This window comes from Electrophorus electricus, chromosome 15, assembly GCF_041902795.1.
Source record: "Electrophorus electricus isolate QZ-2024a chromosome 15, ASM4190279v1, whole genome shotgun sequence".
NCBI lineage: Eukaryota > Metazoa > Chordata > Actinopteri > Gymnotiformes > Gymnotidae > Electrophorus > Electrophorus electricus.
The window spans coordinates 15,985,780-16,005,892 of record NC_137511.1 but is presented as its reverse complement, the minus strand read 5'-3'; the positions used below and the strand labels follow the sequence as shown (position 1 = coordinate 16,005,892).

General features: G+C 39.6%; 2 protein-coding genes across 4 annotated transcripts; one reads left to right on the top strand and one right to left on the bottom strand.

The window, feature by feature from the left end:
- The first annotated feature begins 3,505 nt into the window (after positions 1–3,505).
- On the top strand, positions 3,506–10,783 carry LOC113574269 (bone morphogenetic protein 2). Its single transcript, XM_081697807.1, has 5 exons — positions 3,506–8,021; positions 8,145–8,272; positions 8,343–8,459; positions 8,555–8,723; positions 8,951–10,783. Exons 1-5 carry the CDS (start codon positions 7,733–7,735, stop codon positions 9,376–9,378), a joined length of 1,131 nt encoding a protein of 376 aa, XP_081553933.1. The 5' UTR covers positions 3,506–7,732; the 3' UTR covers positions 9,379–10,783.
- Positions 10,784–10,894: 111 nt separating this feature from the next.
- LOC113574309 (uncharacterized) lies at positions 10,895–18,739 on the bottom strand. 3 transcript variants are annotated; one of them, XM_035533799.2, is made up of 3 exons: positions 18,715–18,739; positions 18,423–18,535; positions 10,895–17,172 (listed from the first exon to the last, which is right to left on the bottom strand). In XM_035533799.2, the coding sequence occupies exon 3, from the start codon at positions 17,137–17,139 to the stop codon at positions 11,209–11,211; it is 5,931 nt and encodes a 1,976-aa protein (XP_035389692.1). In that variant the 5' UTR covers positions 17,140–17,172; positions 18,423–18,535; positions 18,715–18,739; the 3' UTR covers positions 10,895–11,208. The 3 variants fall into 3 exon arrangements, with proteins under 3 accessions (XP_035389692.1, XP_026860930.2, XP_081553932.1); XM_027005129.3 differs by lacking the exon at positions 18,715–18,739 and having other exon boundaries at positions 10,895–11,547; positions 11,895–17,172; positions 18,423–18,650; XM_081697806.1 differs by lacking the exon at positions 18,715–18,739 and having other exon boundaries at positions 18,423–18,647.
- Between the last annotated feature and the right edge of the window lie 1,374 nt (positions 18,740–20,113).

The following is a 20,113-nucleotide window of genomic DNA, read 5'->3' as shown; positions in this document are numbered from 1 at the left end:
GAGGTACAGGAAAAACTGAAAGACACAAACTAGTCAACATGTCCACCACACACATGGATGGATAGATATATTGTTTCACTCATACTTGTTAACTCCTTCCCTTTTCTTGCCAGTGGGACTATTATTATAGGGTCAAATGTTATCGGGTGTGTGATAGGACTCACTCCTTCTGGCTTAACACCTGAGTAGTAGTTTCAACCAGGGCTCCAACAGGAATCACATCAGTGATCCTGTAAAATTACATGATGGCTATTCCACTGTGAACAAGTCAGAAGAGGGTTGGACTCTTTTAATGTTATTTGGCTTTTCCCTTTGAAGCTTTTCTAATACATGCAGATTTATTACCTAGCAAGGTGATCTCTATTTCAGTTGATTTTAAATTCCAAAGGGAGATGAAATGCATTCCTCATAATATTCAAAAAAGAAGCTTGGAGACAAAATTAAATAATTAAATAAATTGAAATAAATGTTATTTGATATAAGAGAAAGAAAGTATGTGTGAGAGGGAGAAACAAAGAGAATGAGAGAGAGATGAGTGTGTCTTGGGTAGTGAAGAAGGAGTGGGAATGAGAATGACATGAAGTAAAGAGTAATAATAAGTAAGAGTAATAATAAGTAAGAGTAATAATAAGTAAGGCAGAGTGCTCCCCAAGTTTATTGTAACACTTAGCAAAAGGCTAAAAAAATCCAGTCTTTGGTGCCATAAGACTTGCACAGGGCACCAACATATGCAGAGTCCTGTTCATCTGGAGGTTCATGATGTTGGGCTTGTGTGTGTGTGTGTGTGTGTGTGTGTGTGTGTGTGTGTGTGTGTGTGTGTGTGTGTGTGTGTGTGTGTGTGTGTGTGCGTGCGTGTGTGCCATGTCCTGGAACTGAACTTTTCATGCTGATTTTACATTCCGAAGGAAGATGAAACACATTGCACATAAAGTTCATAAAAGAAACTTGGAAAGCACCACTGCAAAAGTTCTGTGGATAATGAGTGTGGGGGGTTGCTTCTGGAATGATACACAAAGCTATCTTAACATATATCTGTAAAGCCTGATGATGCCCTGAGGACTGTGTAAATGAAATAAACTTTCTCCTTCTGAATTCTGGTAAGACTGAAATGGTATTGCTTCGACCCAAGGCTGCAAGAAGCACATTATCTAATATTCTAATAAATATTTTTGGGTGTAATTGAAAAGCCTTCTCATTGCACAAATATGTAATGTTACTAAAATAGCATTTTTTCATTTATTTAATATTGCTAAACTGAGACATAAAAAATCACTTTTACAGAATGCAGTAGCCAGAATCCCTAAAAGAGTAATAAAGTTGACATATAAAGCTCAAAATAGTCTGGCTCCTCAGTATCTAAGTGAACTCATTGAATACTATAATCCTCCATGCAAAATGTATTCTCAAAACTCATAGTTTTTATTTCCTAAAATTAGTAAGACAAAGACTTCTCCTATAAAGTCCCTCAGTTATGGAACAGCATTTCAGCTTTTGGGACTCTGATAATGTTAATATCTAGGTTTAACTTATTCACTTAAGCTTTCATTTAGCTTCTTGTATATAAAGGTGCAGAGTCTGGGCCTTTTGGTGATCTGAGGTGTTTTCTGGTAATCTGAGGTGCTGACACTGTGGTCTAGCCACTTTATGCGTTCACTCAGGTTTGTGACGATGATGTGGGAAGAATGCAATGTCTCAAAGAGCCCTGAGGACCGTTGTCACCCTCTGGTCCCTCAGGACTGTGGTCACACTCTGGCCCTTCAGGACTGTGGTCACGTTCTGGCCCTTCAGGACTGTGGTCACCCACTGACCATCCCTTCAAGTTATGCTGCTACATATAAACTTACCTGAGTTCTGTGATGATCACTAGAACATGTCTACTGTTTATGTTTTTCTGTTGTACATCTGTACAAATCTACAGATTTATCTGTTTTATCTGCATGTTGATGCAGAGATGATGACAACACTGGACTAGACCTGCTCATTGTTGGTGAGGAATCTGAGATGAAGCCAGAAAATGTCCCAGTAATTCCTGTAGATCAACTGATGTTGCCATATTCGTCCACCCACTCCATCTACTCTAGTGGATGAAGATACAGTTCACCTAGCCTAGACCCACTGGAAGTGCTGACACATAGACTGATCTAGCTACATGGATGATATATGATGTATTAAAGTATAGATTGGACACAAGCTGGGCCACCCAAGGAGGACAGGTTCTCTCTTGAGTCTTGATCCTTTCAAGATTCCTTCCTTAATTCCACCTACAGAGTTTTTCCTTTCCACTGTCACCACTTCCTTGCTGGTTAGAGATCTGGACCCAGACATTTGTAAAGCAGCTTTATGACAATGCAGGTTGTAAAAAAGTGTTATATAAATAAATTTGACTTTGACTTTACGTACATAATCTTGCTAGAAACCAAGTCATAGCCTTCTAGAAGAGGTAGTTTTTTACTCACCTAGTATAAAGTCCCTGATCTGTTTTTGACCATGTAACATATCAAGCTCCAGATACATAAGTCTGTGTTTGATAATAATAGAGGCTTTCGCCTGGTAAACCTTCCAAACAGTTTGTTGACATGGTGATCCCCATGTTTGGTGATGAGCTGACAGCAACGTGGAACCAATTTTCCAACTCTGATTCTTGTAGAAAACCTCTTGAATCATCCTTCTTATTATGCAGGAAGGCAAAATACACTTGTGCCCTCTTCCACATGGGTCCATCACATGTTCAGTTGAGAGGTTCCTGATAACATTTAATTTCTGTGGAAATAACTATCACCCATATTCAACTGTGAAGTTACATTACATTTACCTGACACTTTTATCCAAAGCAACTTATAATTATGAGTGAGTACAACTTGAGAGTTAAGGGCCTTGCTCAAGGGCCCAACAGTGGCAACTCGGTAGTGTTGGGGCTTGAACCAGCACCCTTCCAATTACATGTCAAGTACCTTAACCACTGAGCTTCTTTGATCTTTCTTATGCTGATGGATTACTAGAGGTGTTTGGGCTACAAGTCAACTCATATCTATAACCCAGTTATAAATGAATTAATGAATGAGCACTAATGAACATGAACATGAAATAATGAATGAGCACTTTAGAGATACTAAAATCTCAGTGGTTCTAAAATCTTTAAAAGATTAAATATCTTCATAATTTGTGCATAACAAAAATTGCTTATTTTTATAAAAATATTTTCCTTTGAATAAATGTACCTTAATCAAAGCATATATTTCTCTGTGAGTATAACATCACATCCCAAAAAACCAAAGGCTTTTGCTATTTTTTACCAAGGGGCCAGTGCAGAGTATGTATGGTGTGATATTAGTGAAGAATATTGTCCATCTCCAAAAATTTATTTATTACAAACTCTGTTTAATAAGATGCATAATATTAAACAGTCCTCACAGGCTTTTTTCTTTATTAGTTTTTGGGTGATATCTTTCTTTAAGAGTTGCTTCAAAGCATTTTTCTAACCACATAAATGTAACAGAGACAAAATTCATGTGTTGCCACAAAAGGAGACATGTTCTCCATTAATTTTTACCAAGGTTACAGTGTTCGGGGTTACAAAGTTGTATTCCTGCCACACACTTAAGAAAGATGGGGATAAAGATGTTCCACAATAGCTATAGTCACTTTGTGTCTGAGCATGGGTTTTAAGCTCACCCACTTCTGTTTTTATTCTGTGTGCCAATATGTCTTATCAGTCAGCGCGCAGTGTGACGCACGTCTGTATATGTGTGCTTCACGCCAGCCAGAAGAAGGAGGAGGTGCCAGACGGCTGGGTTCGTTTATGGAGCATTTTCTGCTGTCAAGGGATATTGAAGCAACAGCTAAAGAGGACTCAGGGGAAGACACTGGGATAAGGTGCTGAAAGCTTGGCTGCATGGGGTCAGGAGGTGCATCCAGGTCTTAGAACCAGACAGGTCTTAGATCCAGACAGGTCTTAGATCCAGACAGGTCTTAGAACCAGACAGGTCTTAGATCCAGACAGGTCTTAGGTCCAGGCGGGTCTTAGATCCAGACAGGTCTTAGATCCATACATTTCTTAGATCCGGACAGATCTTAGTTCTAGACAGGTCTTAGATCCAGACATTTCTTAGTTCTAGACAGGTCTTAGATCCGGGCAGGTCTTAGACAGGTGTCTGATAAGGTTCTTTTCAGAGGTTTCAAGGAGTGCATGGAAAGGGAAGGCAAAAGACTTTCTTTCTGTTTTTTTTTTCTTTATTTTTGAGATTTGCAAGAATCCAAATTATGTATGTAGAATACGCCAGACAAGTGGCTTCGAAGTACTGTGTTTAAAATGTTTATTATTCTTTCATTGCATTACTGTTCACCATGCGTATGTGCATATTGCCCTACATTTTCTGTTACAAAAGAGGTTGTGCTTATTTTTGTTATTAAATAACTTTAAAAGGAATGATTCTGTGCTTCATCTATTAGTCGTACTTTGATCCAAAATCACACATACTGCAATGTTCAATAGTCTAAAATGGACATCTGCATCTGGGGTCCCTATAGAAAAAAAAACAGTATAAAAAGCAGAATCAGATGTGAACCTGCCATGGCAATCATGCAATTTACTTCTGCCCTACGTGTTGAGTGGCTTTTCAAGTCATATCAGTCTTTCTAAACAGTAACACACTGCAGAGACATAAAAGCAGACAAAATAAACAGCCACAAACTATAACAACTAGAGACCTCCATGGACATTTGCAAATATTTCTGGTTTGTCTGACATTCAAAACACGCTTATTCCTCGAGCAAGAAGAAAGCCATCTAGAAGGCAGACATGCTTCCAGAGAGTTTTGAAGGCCTTAAAGGGAAAATATCAGCTTACTACAACATGCTGATTCCATGTCCTGTTTAATAGGTCAATGGAATGAGAGAGCTCTAAAGTGTCTGCTCTGGTAGTCAAAGTGCAGAGTGCCAAAGAGGAAACAAGAGTCTGTGTCTACCTCAAACTGGTCCTCACCACATTCTTTTTGTCTGGGTCAAATGGTTGTCTGTGAATCTTGCTTGCCTTACATATATAAGACATATCTTTTCCCTAAAAGATAGCGTTGAAATATGCTATGTTGTTTTGGGAGAGGTTGCTGATAAAATATAATGAGAAAAGTGCACTTGAGAAATGGATTATGTAAGTTTATGAACATGTTCCCTGTGAAAACACTGTGCCTAAGGTACAAAGCCAATCAAAGACTCCAAGGAAGTGAGACAGAAACAGTGCAGGTAGCCTAAGGTGTCTGCTCACTATGATCCAAAGCCACCCTTACTGTCTTCAATCCTCACACCCTGCTAAGCAAAGTAACATTAGGGCTAAAGGAAATTCAATCACTACAAGCCTCAAAGCATAAAATGCCAGAGTTCACAAAATCCTCTGGTGGTGTGTTTCCACTTCAGAAATAATTGTATTCTTCCCTTCACATATCTAATAAAACAGCACTGCTTGCCGCTTAAATAATTCCTTCCAGGTGTTCGGCACTTGTGTAACAGGAAGGTAAATAAAAAGGGAAGGTCACTGATACAAATTCACCTCATTTACTTCCTGTTTTGACTGTCTCTCCTGCCCACATTAGCAATTAGTAGTCCTATTACTCTCTGGTTGGTATCTGGTTTAGATGGTAGTCAGTGAGAGATTATACTATACTTTGAATACACTGTGCTGCCACAACATAGATTGGTGAACATGCTGTAGGACTTACTTTTTTTCTTTGTAGAAATATCTGCTCTGAAATTAGCTTAGTTGCTATTGTCTCAAAGACGATCCGAAGACCACTAACAACTAATACCTGATAGCGGTATACTTAGTACCTGCTGGTGTATATTTTGTAGTATATCAGTGCGGCATTATTTGAAAAGTTGCAGGCTTGACCTCAAAGGTTAAATGCATTGTACTATGAGACTATATACATTCATATATACAGTCCTATGATTGCAGTCCAAAGATCACGAAAACCAAGTGAAGACTTTTCTTGATCAATGATGCCCTCTAGTGGAAGGTACAACCCTAGTTATAAAATGTGAAACCTGCAGTCAGAAATTATCACTAATACTAAAAGAATAGAATAGTTTCACACACAACCAAACTATCTTTTTTTTTCAGTTTAGGACTTCATTTCTATCAGATACTTTTCCCATCAGTCTGGGGACATCTACCTTTTCTTAATCTTTTAACTATATAAGAATATTTTCTTTGTTTGACAACAATAACATAAAATATAAAATATATTTAAATTTACATTTAAATATTTGTGACAATTTACATTTAAATATTTGTGACAATAACTACAAAACAAGTTATATGTTCATCAACATCATTTCTTTTAGCAGTTATAACTGCTCCACACATTATGTCAGCTTGTCCAGACATTCATCAGAAATGCTCACATGACTTTCAGTTTGCGATTTTAACTGTACTTTGGGGAAAGAAATGTGAAATTACCATTTCGGCAAAACATCTTAGCAAGAAGGACCCTTCATACCAATGAGGACCCTTTGATAAATGTGAAGCTGAGTGTTGCAAAAGACATACTTTGTTTATAAACTACGCATATTTCAAATGTGGATCCAGTGAGAGAGACATTTTACTACAAGTACATAAGACTTCAACTCGATGTCGAATACTGAATTCTCACTTTGATATTTATAATTGTTGGGAAATGCCCTTTTTATCTAAAATGTTCTACTGGTCCGTATGAATCCCCATCGTAAGAAGTAAGGATTGTAGTAGTGGCAGCAGCTTTATTGAACACTAGGCTAAATAGGACCAGCTTCCACACTGTACTGACAAAATCACACTCTAAATGCATGAGTGCATTTTGTAGGCCTGCGAGATGTTCAATGAAATCTAAAATACATAGCCTTTCTTGCATAACATTTTACTAAGTGACCAGGTTGTGAAACAGTGCATATGACGGTTATTGAATTACCATCTAAAAGTGACGAAAGCGAAATCTGGAACACTAGGAAAATCCCAATAGCAGGGAAGCACTGAGTAAATCTTCGTTTTGCTTTGCGTCATCCTTGTCACTGCGTTTACCTAAGTCACCGTTGGGGAACCTGTCTGCACACAGATAACAGACAGCAAACTGCTAAAACCAACATCGACGAAACCCAGCCGTACATCTGTGTGTTCATTATCCACTGACGTCATTTCTCAATGATTGCAAACCCCGTCCTTACTCCCAGTCTGTACACAATGTAGCAGAATGAATTCTGTAATCAGTAGGTTACATCTGTACATCACTCTTCAGTTGCGCTTGCTGTGACCTTCTTAGCTAGCCTCTGCAGCTCATTATGAATGAAGCAGTAAATATCTGCTAAAAAAAACAAATAAACAAACCAAAAACTTATAATATTGTAGTTGTGTGGTATACTACTAATTCTCTATATTTAACTAACCGCTGAAAACAAGTGAAATTATTTCATATTATTGTTGTTGTTGTTGTTATAGGCAACTATTTCAGATCAGTAATTGTAGCAGAAGCGATTAGAGTTAAGCGGGAAAAGCTTCTAGGCTTTTCAGTTAAATGTCACATCAACCTTAGAAAACAATTAGCATTAGACTAATGACTAAGGTAAATTTATAGCCGTTTTAAATACTACCCACTACAGTCCAGTGTTACCACAGGAGTAGACGAACATCACATCATCAGACACCACATCAGCGAACGCCCTGATTTGATGGTTAAGCAATACATAGTTATCATATCTGCAGCTAGCTATGAAATTGCAAATTATTTATCTTTTGGGGATTTTTGTCTTAAGATCGGCGTCGTTTTTTCATATCTTATCTGATGTTGCTACAAATGAGCTAGATGCAGGTATGATTCCAGGAGCACTTAAGAAACGGAATTGGAATGAACTGTTCCCATTGAGAGATTTACAACGCAGCGTGCCTCACAAAAAAGTGCCTCAGTTTATGAAGGACCTCTACGATGCCGTGGCAGACTCCGACGGCATGATAAAAAACTCCAGAGGGCTGGATGGAAATGTTGTGAGAAGTTTTGCAGGTGCGTAAAGTTGAAAACGGCATGAAATCTGCACACAACTCGTGAAACAACATGACGTCAACATGATATCGAATTCTTAAAACCAGCCAAATTATTCACCGATAGTATATATATTTTTTGCAGGCCAGACTAATGGAGTGTTTCACTTTTTTAACCTAACATCATTTGGCCCATACGAAAAAATAATAAAGGCGGAATTCCGATGGTTTCGGCGTGCGCAACCATTTTTGCTGGGTCATCATTTTCACAAAGTAAGTTCTAACAACAGTTAACTTTCTAATTCTGAGGTAACCAGACAAAAATAATGCGGTCCCTTTTTAGGTTAATTTGTACGAAGTGCTGGATAACCGAATGAAACCTTGGCGGGGAAACCTAATAACCTCACGGTTATTACCTATGTACTCCAAAGGATGGGAGGTATTCAACATTACGCAGACGGTAAGTTCGTGTCTTTATTTTCTGAAACAAGTTATCAGTAAACTACGCAACGCAGGACTACTGGCAAAACGTGTGTTAATATCTTAAATTAATAGGTGACCAGGTGGATACTCAGCAGCGACATTAATAACGGTATCCTGGTGGTTTCAACTTTACCGTGGGGACCCTGGTTTAGAACAGCTGTACATACGGGAAGAGTAACGGAGGAAGAAGAAAATTATTCCTTTCTGGTTATCTATTCAAACGACAGTCGAAGGGTCTCTGGTAAAGATCTTATGTCACTCGATCGGCTAATGGCTTTTCCCCTAACTAGTAGTATACGTAAAATGCACAGAAATCTGCGTAATTGATTAAAAGTGTTGATTATGTGAAATAATTCTATATAGTGGACTGTATTTTGTTAAATATGTTAACTGTGTGGACTTTGAGCGAATTGCGTTTTGTTGAAAATTTCATTTGTGTTGGCTGTTGACACCAGTTTGCCTCATCAGGTCAAAACAGTGAGTCATCTCAGGGCTTTCCTGAGTCCAAAGATTCCCTCCAGGCGCTGAAGCGGAGACGCAGAAGTACGCGCGGATCCCCGAGTGAGACAGCGCATTCGGAAACATGTCAGAGAACACCTCTCTACGTGGACTTTGCAAAGATCGGCTGGTCCGGGTGGATAATATCACCAAGGGGCTACAACGCATACCACTGCGTTGGATCCTGTCCATTTCCACTTAGTGGAAGTTTACGAGCGACCAATCATGCCATTGTGCAATCCATAGTAAACACATTAAAACTGTCGAGCAAAGTGGAGCGACCATGCTGTGTACCGGACGTACTTTACCCAATAAGTCTACTTTACTTTGATGATGAGGAAAATGTTGTGCTAAAACAATACGACGATATGGTGGCAGGCAACTGTGCTTGCCATTAATTGTTAGTAATTGTGATCTTTTTTGTGCCATACTATACATTAACCGACAGGTAAATAAAAAAGACAGTGTGCCGCAACAGAAAGCCCTGACATCATGTCTATGTGATCACTGGGAAGCAGTGATGCCGGATTCAGCACCCCTGTGGCGAAATGCTCTCCCTTCTCGGGAGCGCGCGCCTTACGACTTTCACTCGAAAATGGAGGCAATCCCCTCTTAGTTCTACATCGAACAAAATAACGAGAAATATCGCACATTTCAGTCAACACTGATGGCAGTCGTTGAGTTAGAGTAGAACTATGTTCAATTTGTTTATTAAATCAGCGCGGGGGGGGGGCGTTTATTGACAGATGGACTGCCATGAAAATCATGCCCTTGTAACTTTTATTCCGTTTATCGTAGCTCAGAATTATTTTAGCACTATATACTTGGGACCAGTCCATATTCACTGCATATGTGTCATGGAATTCACTGCAATTTGGCCAGAATTAAGAAGGGATGTACTTTCTGGCAGGTGGTCTGCCATAAAAAAAATCCCCTTGTAACTTCAATTCTGCTGATTTTAGCTCAAAATTATATAAGCCATGTAGTCTTATTTTAGCCATATAGACATGAATAACCAGTTTCTATTCACATTATGAAATACTGAAAAAAAAACTCCGTGTTGACCAACACGTATGATCTTATGTCAATTCGTAGGCCTATATAATTTAAATAAACGTGGATTACCTTGGCTTTCGACTGAAAGTCGTATTGGAACATTTCATTTTACTCTCTAAATCTCTGATTTCCATCAGTGTTGACTGAAATGTGCGATCTTTTTCATTCTTTTGTTCGACATAGAACTAAAGTAAATGGGGATTGCATCCGCTTTCGAGTTCATGTCGTACCGCGCTCGCTCCCGAGCAGGGGAAACATCTCGCGGCAGGGGTGTTGAATTCGGCACAACACCGGCACAGTACAGGATGATGGCACTCTGCATCTATACACGAGGGCAGACGTCATGTAAGAGTACCGACTTCAGTAGCAGATTAGTTCAATACACAGCCGATATTTATATTCCACAGTAGCAGGTCCTTCCGGGGCTAACTGACGGGAAATCTGACTCACAGTACAGTAATAGCTTGAATAAACATATTACAGCTCAGCTCTAAACACAGTTACTTGATCAGACCTAAAGTGGATATAGGAACCGAAGTCTGGATTCACTGAACGTTTTTTTGTTTTTTTTGTTTTTTTGTTTTTTTAATTGGAATGGTTTACATTTATGAAACTAACAACCTAGCCACCTGTAACATCTTTTAAAAAAAATACACTCAAAATGAATGACATTAAAGAGCATTGTAACCTGAAAATATGACTTTTAAGATATATTAAAAGGCTATTTTCACTTTTCACTTTACTAGTCAGTGCATCTACTCATCTGAAAAAAGGTCAAATATTGTGGAAATTGCTTCACAAAACACATGTATCAAAATAGCCAAAGCTCTAATGTTAAACATTCTTGTAAAATCACAATAGCAGAAGAATGTTTATTATCACAATATAACAGCCAAACCTCAAATTATTATTACTGAACAACGTCTCAACTAGAGCAAAGAAACTTCCACTGATAAGAGAGAAATATTTACAAAGATATCTGTGATCATTACTGAATATACATGGTTATTAACACTTATTCCAGGTCATACCAGCTTGCTTTTTCTTGATAAACCAATTTTACTTAGTTACATTTGTTAAGAAAAAAACCAGCAACAAAAAAGAAACTCTAATGTCTGAATCCAGACACTCTCAAGACCATTTATTGATCAAAAATGTGACTTAATCTATTATCACCTTACACTGTCAGTTCTTTCCTCTGGTAAGTGCTGGTGTGAAATATGTAAAGGCCCAGTGTCAGGCTCACACTCTCTTTTTTGTTTTTTATAAATATCCTCACTTAAATCAAATGCCTTAAAGTCACAAAGGCTAACTACAGAGTCTTGGCAGACAGTGGGTTTATGGGGTGGTAAGGTAGAGACAGGCACGGGAAGGAAGCCATGAACCAGCACAAACGTGGGGGCATTCACAACTTCCACAGATTGTGCCTGTGGCAAGGAGTCTTCAGGAGACTGAACTGGCAGTTGCACATAACCTCCCGTCTCTGGATCGAAGAAGGTTTTTGTCCTGACCTGCAAAGGCATGTCAACCACAAAATACTGCCCTGAATCAGGATCTTGCAATACTTTCTTCTGGGACATTGGGAAAGACTGTGCTAGAATGTTGGCTGCTGGAGAGACAAAAGTATGTTCGTTGCTATTTTGTAAATTTGCCTTTTTTCCAGGAAAGTGCTTCTCTGATGTTTCAGTATTCATTTTAGAGACAAGGCCTTCAGTGTTAAGCAACATATGCTCATTTTTATTACATGAAAATCTATCCAAACTATGAGCCCTACGGCCCAGCTTTTCAGGTAGGTATTTCTGACTAGTACGGCCTGGTCTTTCACAACAGGCATTTACATTCATCATATCAAACTGACCTTTGAGGGTATCCTCTCCATGGTTACTAGTTAAATTACCATGGCTTTCACGCTGTTGCTTGCTACTACCATCTTTCTCCCTGCTGTGGGTCTCCTGATTACTGTGTAGTCTGCCATGTCTTTCACTTCGGTGAGTTTTAGGCATAACTGTGTCACTGCTACTTTCTCCACAGCTTTGGTTACCAGTACTTTTGTGGTCAGATGTGTTACTGAGCACTCTGTCACTGCTGTGGTGTCTTCTCTCAGGTTTGTGGCCAGCATTTTTCTCACTTCTCCGGCCTATACGCTCCAGTTTGCTCTTCGCCTCTGCTTTCTGGATCCGCCTGGTGGTCAGCTTCATGGCACGGCGCAGAGCTTTTTCTGTTTTTGGAGGGACAGCTGGAGGCTTGCTCTGAGGCTGATTCTCACTGCCACTGCAAACAGATCCAGATCTCTCACTTGGTTCTTTAGATGCCACCGTATCCTCTCTAGGTGCGGTGCCAGACACGATCTCTTCCACGGTATTTACCGCACTCGTTCCGCTGCCCTCTATTCCCTCAGAAACGGAGCTGACAGCGGACCGCCACTCATCCTCTTGAGGTATTGTGAGACAATTCAGCTGCCCTTTCTTCTCCATGCCTGTAGTGAACTGCGAAGATGGAGACGATAACAGAAGCACCGATGACTGGCTACACTGGGGGCTTCTGACAGGTGTGGAAGGCAGAGCAGGAGAGAGTATTGTTGGACTTCGCACGTCTACACCGTCCTTGAAGAGGTCCTCCTCACCCCGGTCAGACTCACTTAAGCTCTCCTTAGGAGACCATGGTTGTGTGAGAGTTTTATGCAGAATGGGTCTCACTGTTTTGGTAACAGGGGAGGCACTAAATGTGTTGTCTTTCACTTTGAATAAAGCAGGCTTTCCCATTGTAGGAGAAGACACATTGGACTGACATGGTGGGGTTAGATTGCTAGCTGATTCTTTCAAACAACGGACCCACCCTCCTTTGCCCACATCAGTTGGAGGAGAAACAACCCTGTCAGAAATACCTGATTCACCTTCAGGTTTGATAAAGGAATGGCTATCTATTATTTGCTTCAAATTCTCGTCACATTTACTTGTTTCACTTGACAAGTCATTTTCAGACTGAGATAGTGACGGTTCTGTTTGGAGAGAAAAGGAGGATTCCTTTGACGAGGATGAAAGTAGATTGCTTTGGTTTAACTGTTTAACATCTACCAGTGATGAAGGTTCAGATTGTTGAAAAATATCATAAACTGTAACACTGTCCATTATTGTATTATTGGTTTTTATTGATTCTAGGGTTTCTGGTGTCTGGTTTGTGACCTTTTCCTCAGATTCACAATCAGGTTTTACATTTTCCGTCTCTGACATTTCACAAAGTGTTTTGGGAGAGCTTTTGCAGTTACCTTTAGATTTATTCAGATTATCATCAACTTCCCTCACAAGAGCAGAAGCATATTCACTGTCCATTTTGTTTATATCTGTTTCAGTGTCATTTTTGATTGTAAGGTCAGTTTTAAGAATCTGAATGTCTTGAATATTATCACATTGTTTACCTGACTGTTCCTCGTTTCTCACTGCTAGTCTGAAATCTTCATCGGGAAGTTTCTTGATGTCTAAACCTCTACCTGTCTCTTCATGCATATTTTTTCTTGTGACAGAGTCACCTTCCAGAATACTCCCTGTGACCTTTGGAACAATCACCTTTTGTTTTATTAGGTCCATTTCAGGGTAGTTCTTGGGATCTTCTCCTTCAGTCAGACATTTCTCACCAATTATGCTTTCCACTCTATGTTCTTTGTCAAATTTTTCCTTAAGTGCTGACACATGTCCTCTTACTGGGCCTCTCTCCATTGGTAAATTAGATTTCACATTCTTGACCTCTCTGCTTACTGATTCTTCATTTTTTGATCTATAAACATTTCCCCCAACATTTTCTTGTCTGTCTTTTTTATATCTTTCTTTGTCCCCACTTTGAGAACTTTCTTTGCCTTGTCTAGGGGGCACCTCTGGTTTACAGGAGCTGCTCACGGTCTGAACTACTGACTCCTCTTCTTCCCTGGTCAGCTTACTTTCAACATTAGTACCTCTTGAGCTCTCTTTAACGCTGCTATATTTAGACATGGGCTCTTTTATTCTAAAATCAGCTACCCCATTCACTGGCTTGCCATTATCTGTGTCACTTTGTTGATCAGGCCTGCCAGATCTATCCTTCTCTGTATGTTTTATCTGTCCAGCTGCATGTTGGCTTTGCTCAGCAGCTCCTTCCTGCTTATGAGGCCCAGCTAAATTTACCTCAGCCACATGACTTTTACCATGTTTGGTCTCCCTGTCTGACATGCTTTGAACGATTTGGCTACTAGGTTTAAAATCAGAAATGTCCCTCTGACTTCTCCTGTCTTTTGTAACTCTTCCTGATATGTCCTTCTGACTCAGTGCTATACTCTCTTGCTTGAAATCTCCTTTCAAGACTGAGCCTTGTTGCTTCTTACAACTCTTAATAACATCTCTGTCAGCAGAAGAAAGAGCTCCACTTTTCTTTTTTCTTTGTTCCCGCTCAGCAATCACTTCCTCCAAAGCTGCTGTTGCTTGCTCATACTTATGGACTGATACACTCTCCTTCTTTGAGGCTAGGCTTGTCTTCAGGGACACCTGTTCCTTGAAAGCAAAGATTGCTCTTTTTGCAGATGTGTTTCCTTTCATGGAGAGAGCATCATTTGTTCCTCTTTGTTCAGTGCAAGTATCCAAATCATCATTGGAAGGCAGCATAGAGTCTTTTGTGATGGAAGCACCATTTTCAATATTTTCCCTGCCAAGTGCTCCATCCAATTTGCCCTGATTTAGTTCTTTTTCTTTGTGCACAGCTACGTTCTTTTCACATTTTATTTCGTCCCTAGCATTTATACTTTCTGAATTCCTTGATATGACACTGTTATTCCTCAATACATCTCTTCCTCCAGGATCTACTTTTCCTCCATTACATAAATCCTCCTCATCATCATCTCCACTCGTGTATCTTTGACTTTTGATGTAGTTGTTCTGCCTGGCTGAAAATTCATGCTTAGGTTTCGGTTCCTTTCTTAGGCATTCCTTATCCTTGACAGATCTTTGATCCAACTTGTTTGTAACTTCCATGTTCAGTTTGTCTTGATTTTTGCTACCTGACACCATCACGGGATCTTGTCTTGTACTGTGCTTCTTTTTTACAACTGTGTGGTGGTAATTTTCCTTTAGAGAAACAGCATTAGTTTTCTCAGCCAGTAGTTCTTCTGTAATCTCAGGATGGTTCATGTGGGCATTTTCACTGTTCATACTGTCAGTATGACTGTTCAAATGCATTTCTGGTTTAATTATGCTATCTTTTCTTTGCAGGATTTTACAGTCATCCTGTAAATTATCTTTGCTCTGCCCTTGTTTAATTATTTTATCTCTGGTAAGATGAGGTCCAGGGTCATCCATTATTTTAGTGTCAACTTCTGTTAAAGTAGCTTTACTGTACAAATGTAGAGATGGATATGAGGCTTTAAGTAGAGCACCCCTGTTTGACTTCAGAGGTTTATTAGGTGAACCTCTATTTCCAGCTTGCAGTAGACTTAGTGCCAAGTAGTCATCTGGCAAACCGCCATTTATATGTACACTGGGAGAACAGGTTTGTAGGTCTATGTTCTCTGGAAGAGGACTCATCGGGGATGCAAGCATTTTCTGATGAGTAGGTGAGATGGTTTTAGCATCTGAAGTTTTGGGAGACTCGAGACTCTTTTGATCTGTTTTGTCCAAACCTTTGAACTTTGGTGGGCTGTACCTTGCCTTGACCCTTTTTCTGTTGTCTTTGAGATTGAACAGCAGACTTGATGCCATAGATTTGTAGCTTTCTCGTTTAATTTCAGGTGATGGGCACATCTCTGTGTCATGAAGTGGTGGAAAGTCAAGGGCAATGGAAGAGAGAACAGCCTGAAGTGTGTCAGAGCTCACAGATTCCTGTATGGATGGTATAGCTGGAGTCAGCAGCTGTAAAATACTAAAAGGAGTTGGATTTGAGGGGGTTTGTTCTTTCATTGTCCTGACCTCCTTTTTATTTGATAGACCTTCCTCTCCAGCATTTGACCTATCACAGGCGGGAGAACTTATGAAGGGCTGTCCAGCAGGAACTGTACTCTTTGCCCTCCTTCGGTTTTTCCTCCAGGGAGCAGAAAAGTCTCCTTCAGACTGACACCTCTGCTCAGATCCAGAGGATGTTAGCAGATCTTGAGGCTGATGAGTTTTTATATGAATTTGAGGCTTATTCAGCTCAGTGTTTTGTTCTGATTTTATAGTTGTATTTTTCAAAGTTTGTGTCATGTGTCCTGACACCTCATGATTATATACATATTGAGATGATGATGCTGAAATGTTTTCATATTTCTTTCCTCTATTTGACTCTGGAATATGTAATCTGTGTGATGTTAGTTCTTTGTAAAGTGGGGAATCATACCATTTTGGTGGGCCTTTGTTTGGAAAAATCTCTATATTTCCCAATCCAAAAGGAAACTTATTTAAGTCCACCCAGGACTGAAATGGGCTGAATTCACTGTGAAGGAAGAAGTTTTTAGAATTTAATTTTCTCATCTTACTGGATTTGCTATGTTTATTTTTTGTCGAGTTCCCAGATGAAGATGTGTCCTTGCTTGATTTATTGCCAGTCCTTTTCTCAGAAGATTTAAGATGATTCTTGACACGGGTAAAGTTTTCATCTGAAAGGCTGTTTTGATAATCTGAAGAAAACTCTGACAGCTCTCTTTGGATGCTGAGCAGTGCAGATTTGTCCCATGAGTCCCCATTCGTCCACTTGGTGGCATCTCCATTCTTTTCAGCTGTGAATGCAGCAAAGAGTGATGACACTTTTGCTGAGCTTTTATTCGCTCGCCAAGATGTGTCATTCACACCATTAGGGCGATGAGTCCCATACTTTTTGGCAACCGAAGAAGAGTTGTCTTGAGACTTTTTTGGTACCTCCTCAGCTAATGGCTTGCGGCAATTTACTGGAGGCGGTGAGAACTCTGTATCATTGTAGACTGCCTCTTCGCCAATGCAGAGGCTCTTAAAGGCACGATCTGTAAGATTCATCACCTCTCGGTCAGTCTCATCCATTAAGCTGTCCAAGTTGCTAAAATGCTGCATGCCTGCTTTATGTCGCTTTTCCAGGTAGTTCATAGTTAAGGTGTTAGTGTGGTTCTTCAGTCTGATGACTGCGATCTTAGGTAGCATTCACCAGAATGTTACCACTACCTCAAGATTTTCCTATAAGAAAAAAAAGATTAAATTTGTTAAAATGAATTGATTCTTCTATCCAAGCTATTTAGGCACTAAACTTATTTTGCGATATGTGATTAGCCATCTTATGGTGGCCATGCACAGCAGAGAAATACACTAAGCCAAACAAATCTATTTTTAGAAGGGTGCAGATGACTTTCTTCCTTTCCCAACACAACCCATGTGCTCCAGCTTTGACCCCGAACATGAAGATTCAAGTAACTTTAATTGCTTGGCTTTGCCCAAGGAGCTGCAAACTCAAATGGTGTCTGACAAAGAAAAATCTCTTCAATGCATTTCTTCACTAGTGTGATCCAAAACAGTACTTTTTTGACACTAGATGTCATCGTTGGCAAAATTATATATTTCATTTTTTGACATTGTAACATCACAGATCCTGTAACACTTCTTTCGTCATGATCTGTAAATACAACAAGCCTATCTATAACTTATTCAGAATTTCTGAGCTTAATTCACTTTCTAAAGTAAAGACTATCATCATTCAAAGTACAATGCAGTAGACCATTATGGATTAATGTGTTATGAGCCTGTAACTCATTCATCCATATTTGTCTCCTGATCTGAGACCAGTAACAGTGGTACAATATAACCTAAAACAGCTCTGAGCAGTAAACCACTCTGATTCATAGAATAAAGAGTATTCGTTCAGTACATGTGTTCCTGCATTTGTGCTAGAATTCTGTACATTAGGTAACTTGATAGAATTCCAGTGCTTACCAAACCCCTAGACAAATTTATGAACCATGATCCAGTAGCCAAGAGGATTTGGATGCTACAACTTTTTCCAGCTCATGATCTCATATCAACTTGCTGTCTGGAAGATTTCCCCATATCTGTTATTGACATGCAACTAAGAACTATATTACCATGATAAATCCTTCAAGGAAAAACTTTCAAGGAAAAATATTCAAAGTAAAACTTCAAGGAAAAAACATTTTAAACATTCAAGGATATCAATACTGAATTACATCATAGATAACATGAAAATTATTTTTTTTTGTAATACAGCTGATCAATTCACAATAATCCAAAAATAAATAAATAAATATTTCAAGAGTTCTCTAGTATGTGCCGTCTCACTTATATATCTATAAAAAGCTGCTAGTAGGAACACAAGCTTATGTGCTAAATCATGTTTAGTCTAATAAAATTTTAAATCATAATAAAGATCATATTAAAGTTCTCAGTGTTTCTAATGTTTCTGACTTGCTTCTTACCTCTTGTCTGGATTTTCATATTCCATTTTTCCGCAAGTCAATCACATAGAGTTCATAAAAATGACCATGAGAAATCCATACAGGCCCTTTTTGCAAGCCACCTGGTGAGCCCCCTGGTCAACAATGACAGCAAAAGCACGGTAGGCCTTGTCACATAGGCGTGGTAAGAAATCCATGTGCAAATGAAAAGTAGAGAGAGAGAGAGAGAGAGAGAGAGAGAGAGAGAGAGAGAGAGAGAGAGAGAGAGAGAGAGAGAGAGAGAGAGAGAGCGAGCAGACAGAACACAGCCTACCTAAATAGATGCAGGACTCAGTGAGGCCAAACCCAGGAGTTACATGGGAAGGCTCTAGTGAATGCACATATCAGTGAAGCCTGCTGATGTCTGGTGGCAGGCAGATGAAATGGAAACAGTCATCTGCTATTTTGGTGTTGGAAGCATAGTTGCTATTACTGTCCACTTATTACGTCTCAGCCCCCTATAGAGACAACAACAGCTATTCACTCAGCAAGAGTCGACTACTCTCGTTCTCCTGTTGGACATTCGGGGTTGCTGGGATGTAGGTGGCTGCACTGAGTCTGGGCGAGTGACTCATTTGTCTTTTGCAAACAAGCGAGTCAAATATAGCCCCTTGCATCACCCGAACAAGTGTCACACAACTTTAAGTGCAGAATGAGGACTGAATGGAATCTGATTACCATGGGAGGCTGTGTGTGGTTATCACTCACAATAGCTGTTCCTATTACTACCCTCTGTCTGGAACCTTACTAGCTGTATTGGTAGCTGTGAATGGGGAAAACTTCTGCTTTTCAAGTTCCTCTCCCCTTTGCTGGTGACCTGTTAATAATTCAGCCAAGCGTACAACTGAATTTTTGTTTCAGGGTGTTGCATATTTTATATATTGAGAATTTTCTGCAGCAGTGTAGCTGGTTCAATATCTAACTAACTCATGAGACTGTGTTTTACTTGCAGGTCTACTGTACCATGTTGTGTTATTTATGCTGCTCTATTTCCAGCGTCGTGCATTTCTTACCGTGAGCGCCTGCCCCTCTTTTTGTCACACCTTCCATATCTTAGCTTACATGTCACATGGTTAAGTCCAGACACTCAAAAGAAGCTCAGAAAGGTTACCTTCTGATCTGGCAAACACTTAATAATGAAATGTACACACGCAGGTGAGGAAAATGCCTATTGTATTTTGAAGTTGACTGGGTCAAGGAAGGTCAAAGTAAGTCCATTAGGTTTACAGGTAGTTTATATAATTAATACTACAAGTAAAACATTTAGTATGAGTTCACAATGGAACAAAAGCACTTGTGGAACTGAACATATGCATGGCTTTTCAGTAGAACCTATGCAAAATCTTTCTCCCAGATAATGATATGAACCCATAAATTTAAATAAATGGACATACTTCAAAATAGAGCAAGTCTCTTTGTGCTTTGTCTGCCTGAATTTACTCCAGGGAAAGTCCCTAGTTTAATGTTGGGAGTATGACACTCCCTCTGTGTCAGCAGAGAGAAGATGACCTGGAACCAAAGCATTTTTCTATGGGCCAGTGCCCACCTCCTAGACAGGAAGGTCAGATGGAGCAGACAGATGGCTCTCTAGCCTTAGCAACTAACTCTGGCCATTTCCAAATGGTTCTTGGGTCAAATCTCGACAGCAAGTCATTCCAAGCAGGCAGCCAAGG

Coding starts and splice junctions, on each gene's coding strand:
- LOC113574269 (XM_081697807.1), top strand. CDS start 7,733: ATGAAATTGCAAATTATTTATCTTTTGGGGATTTTTGTCTTAAGATCG. Junction 8,273..8,342: donor TGGGTCATCATTTTCACAAA/GTAAGTTCTAAC, acceptor GTCCCTTTTTAG/GTTAATTTGTACGAAGTGCT. Junction 8,460..8,554: donor TATTCAACATTACGCAGACG/GTAAGTTCGTGT, acceptor TTAAATTAATAG/GTGACCAGGTGGATACTCAG.
- LOC113574309 (XM_035533799.2), bottom strand. CDS start 17,139: ATGCTACCTAAGATCGCAGTCATCAGACTGAAGAACCACACTAACACC.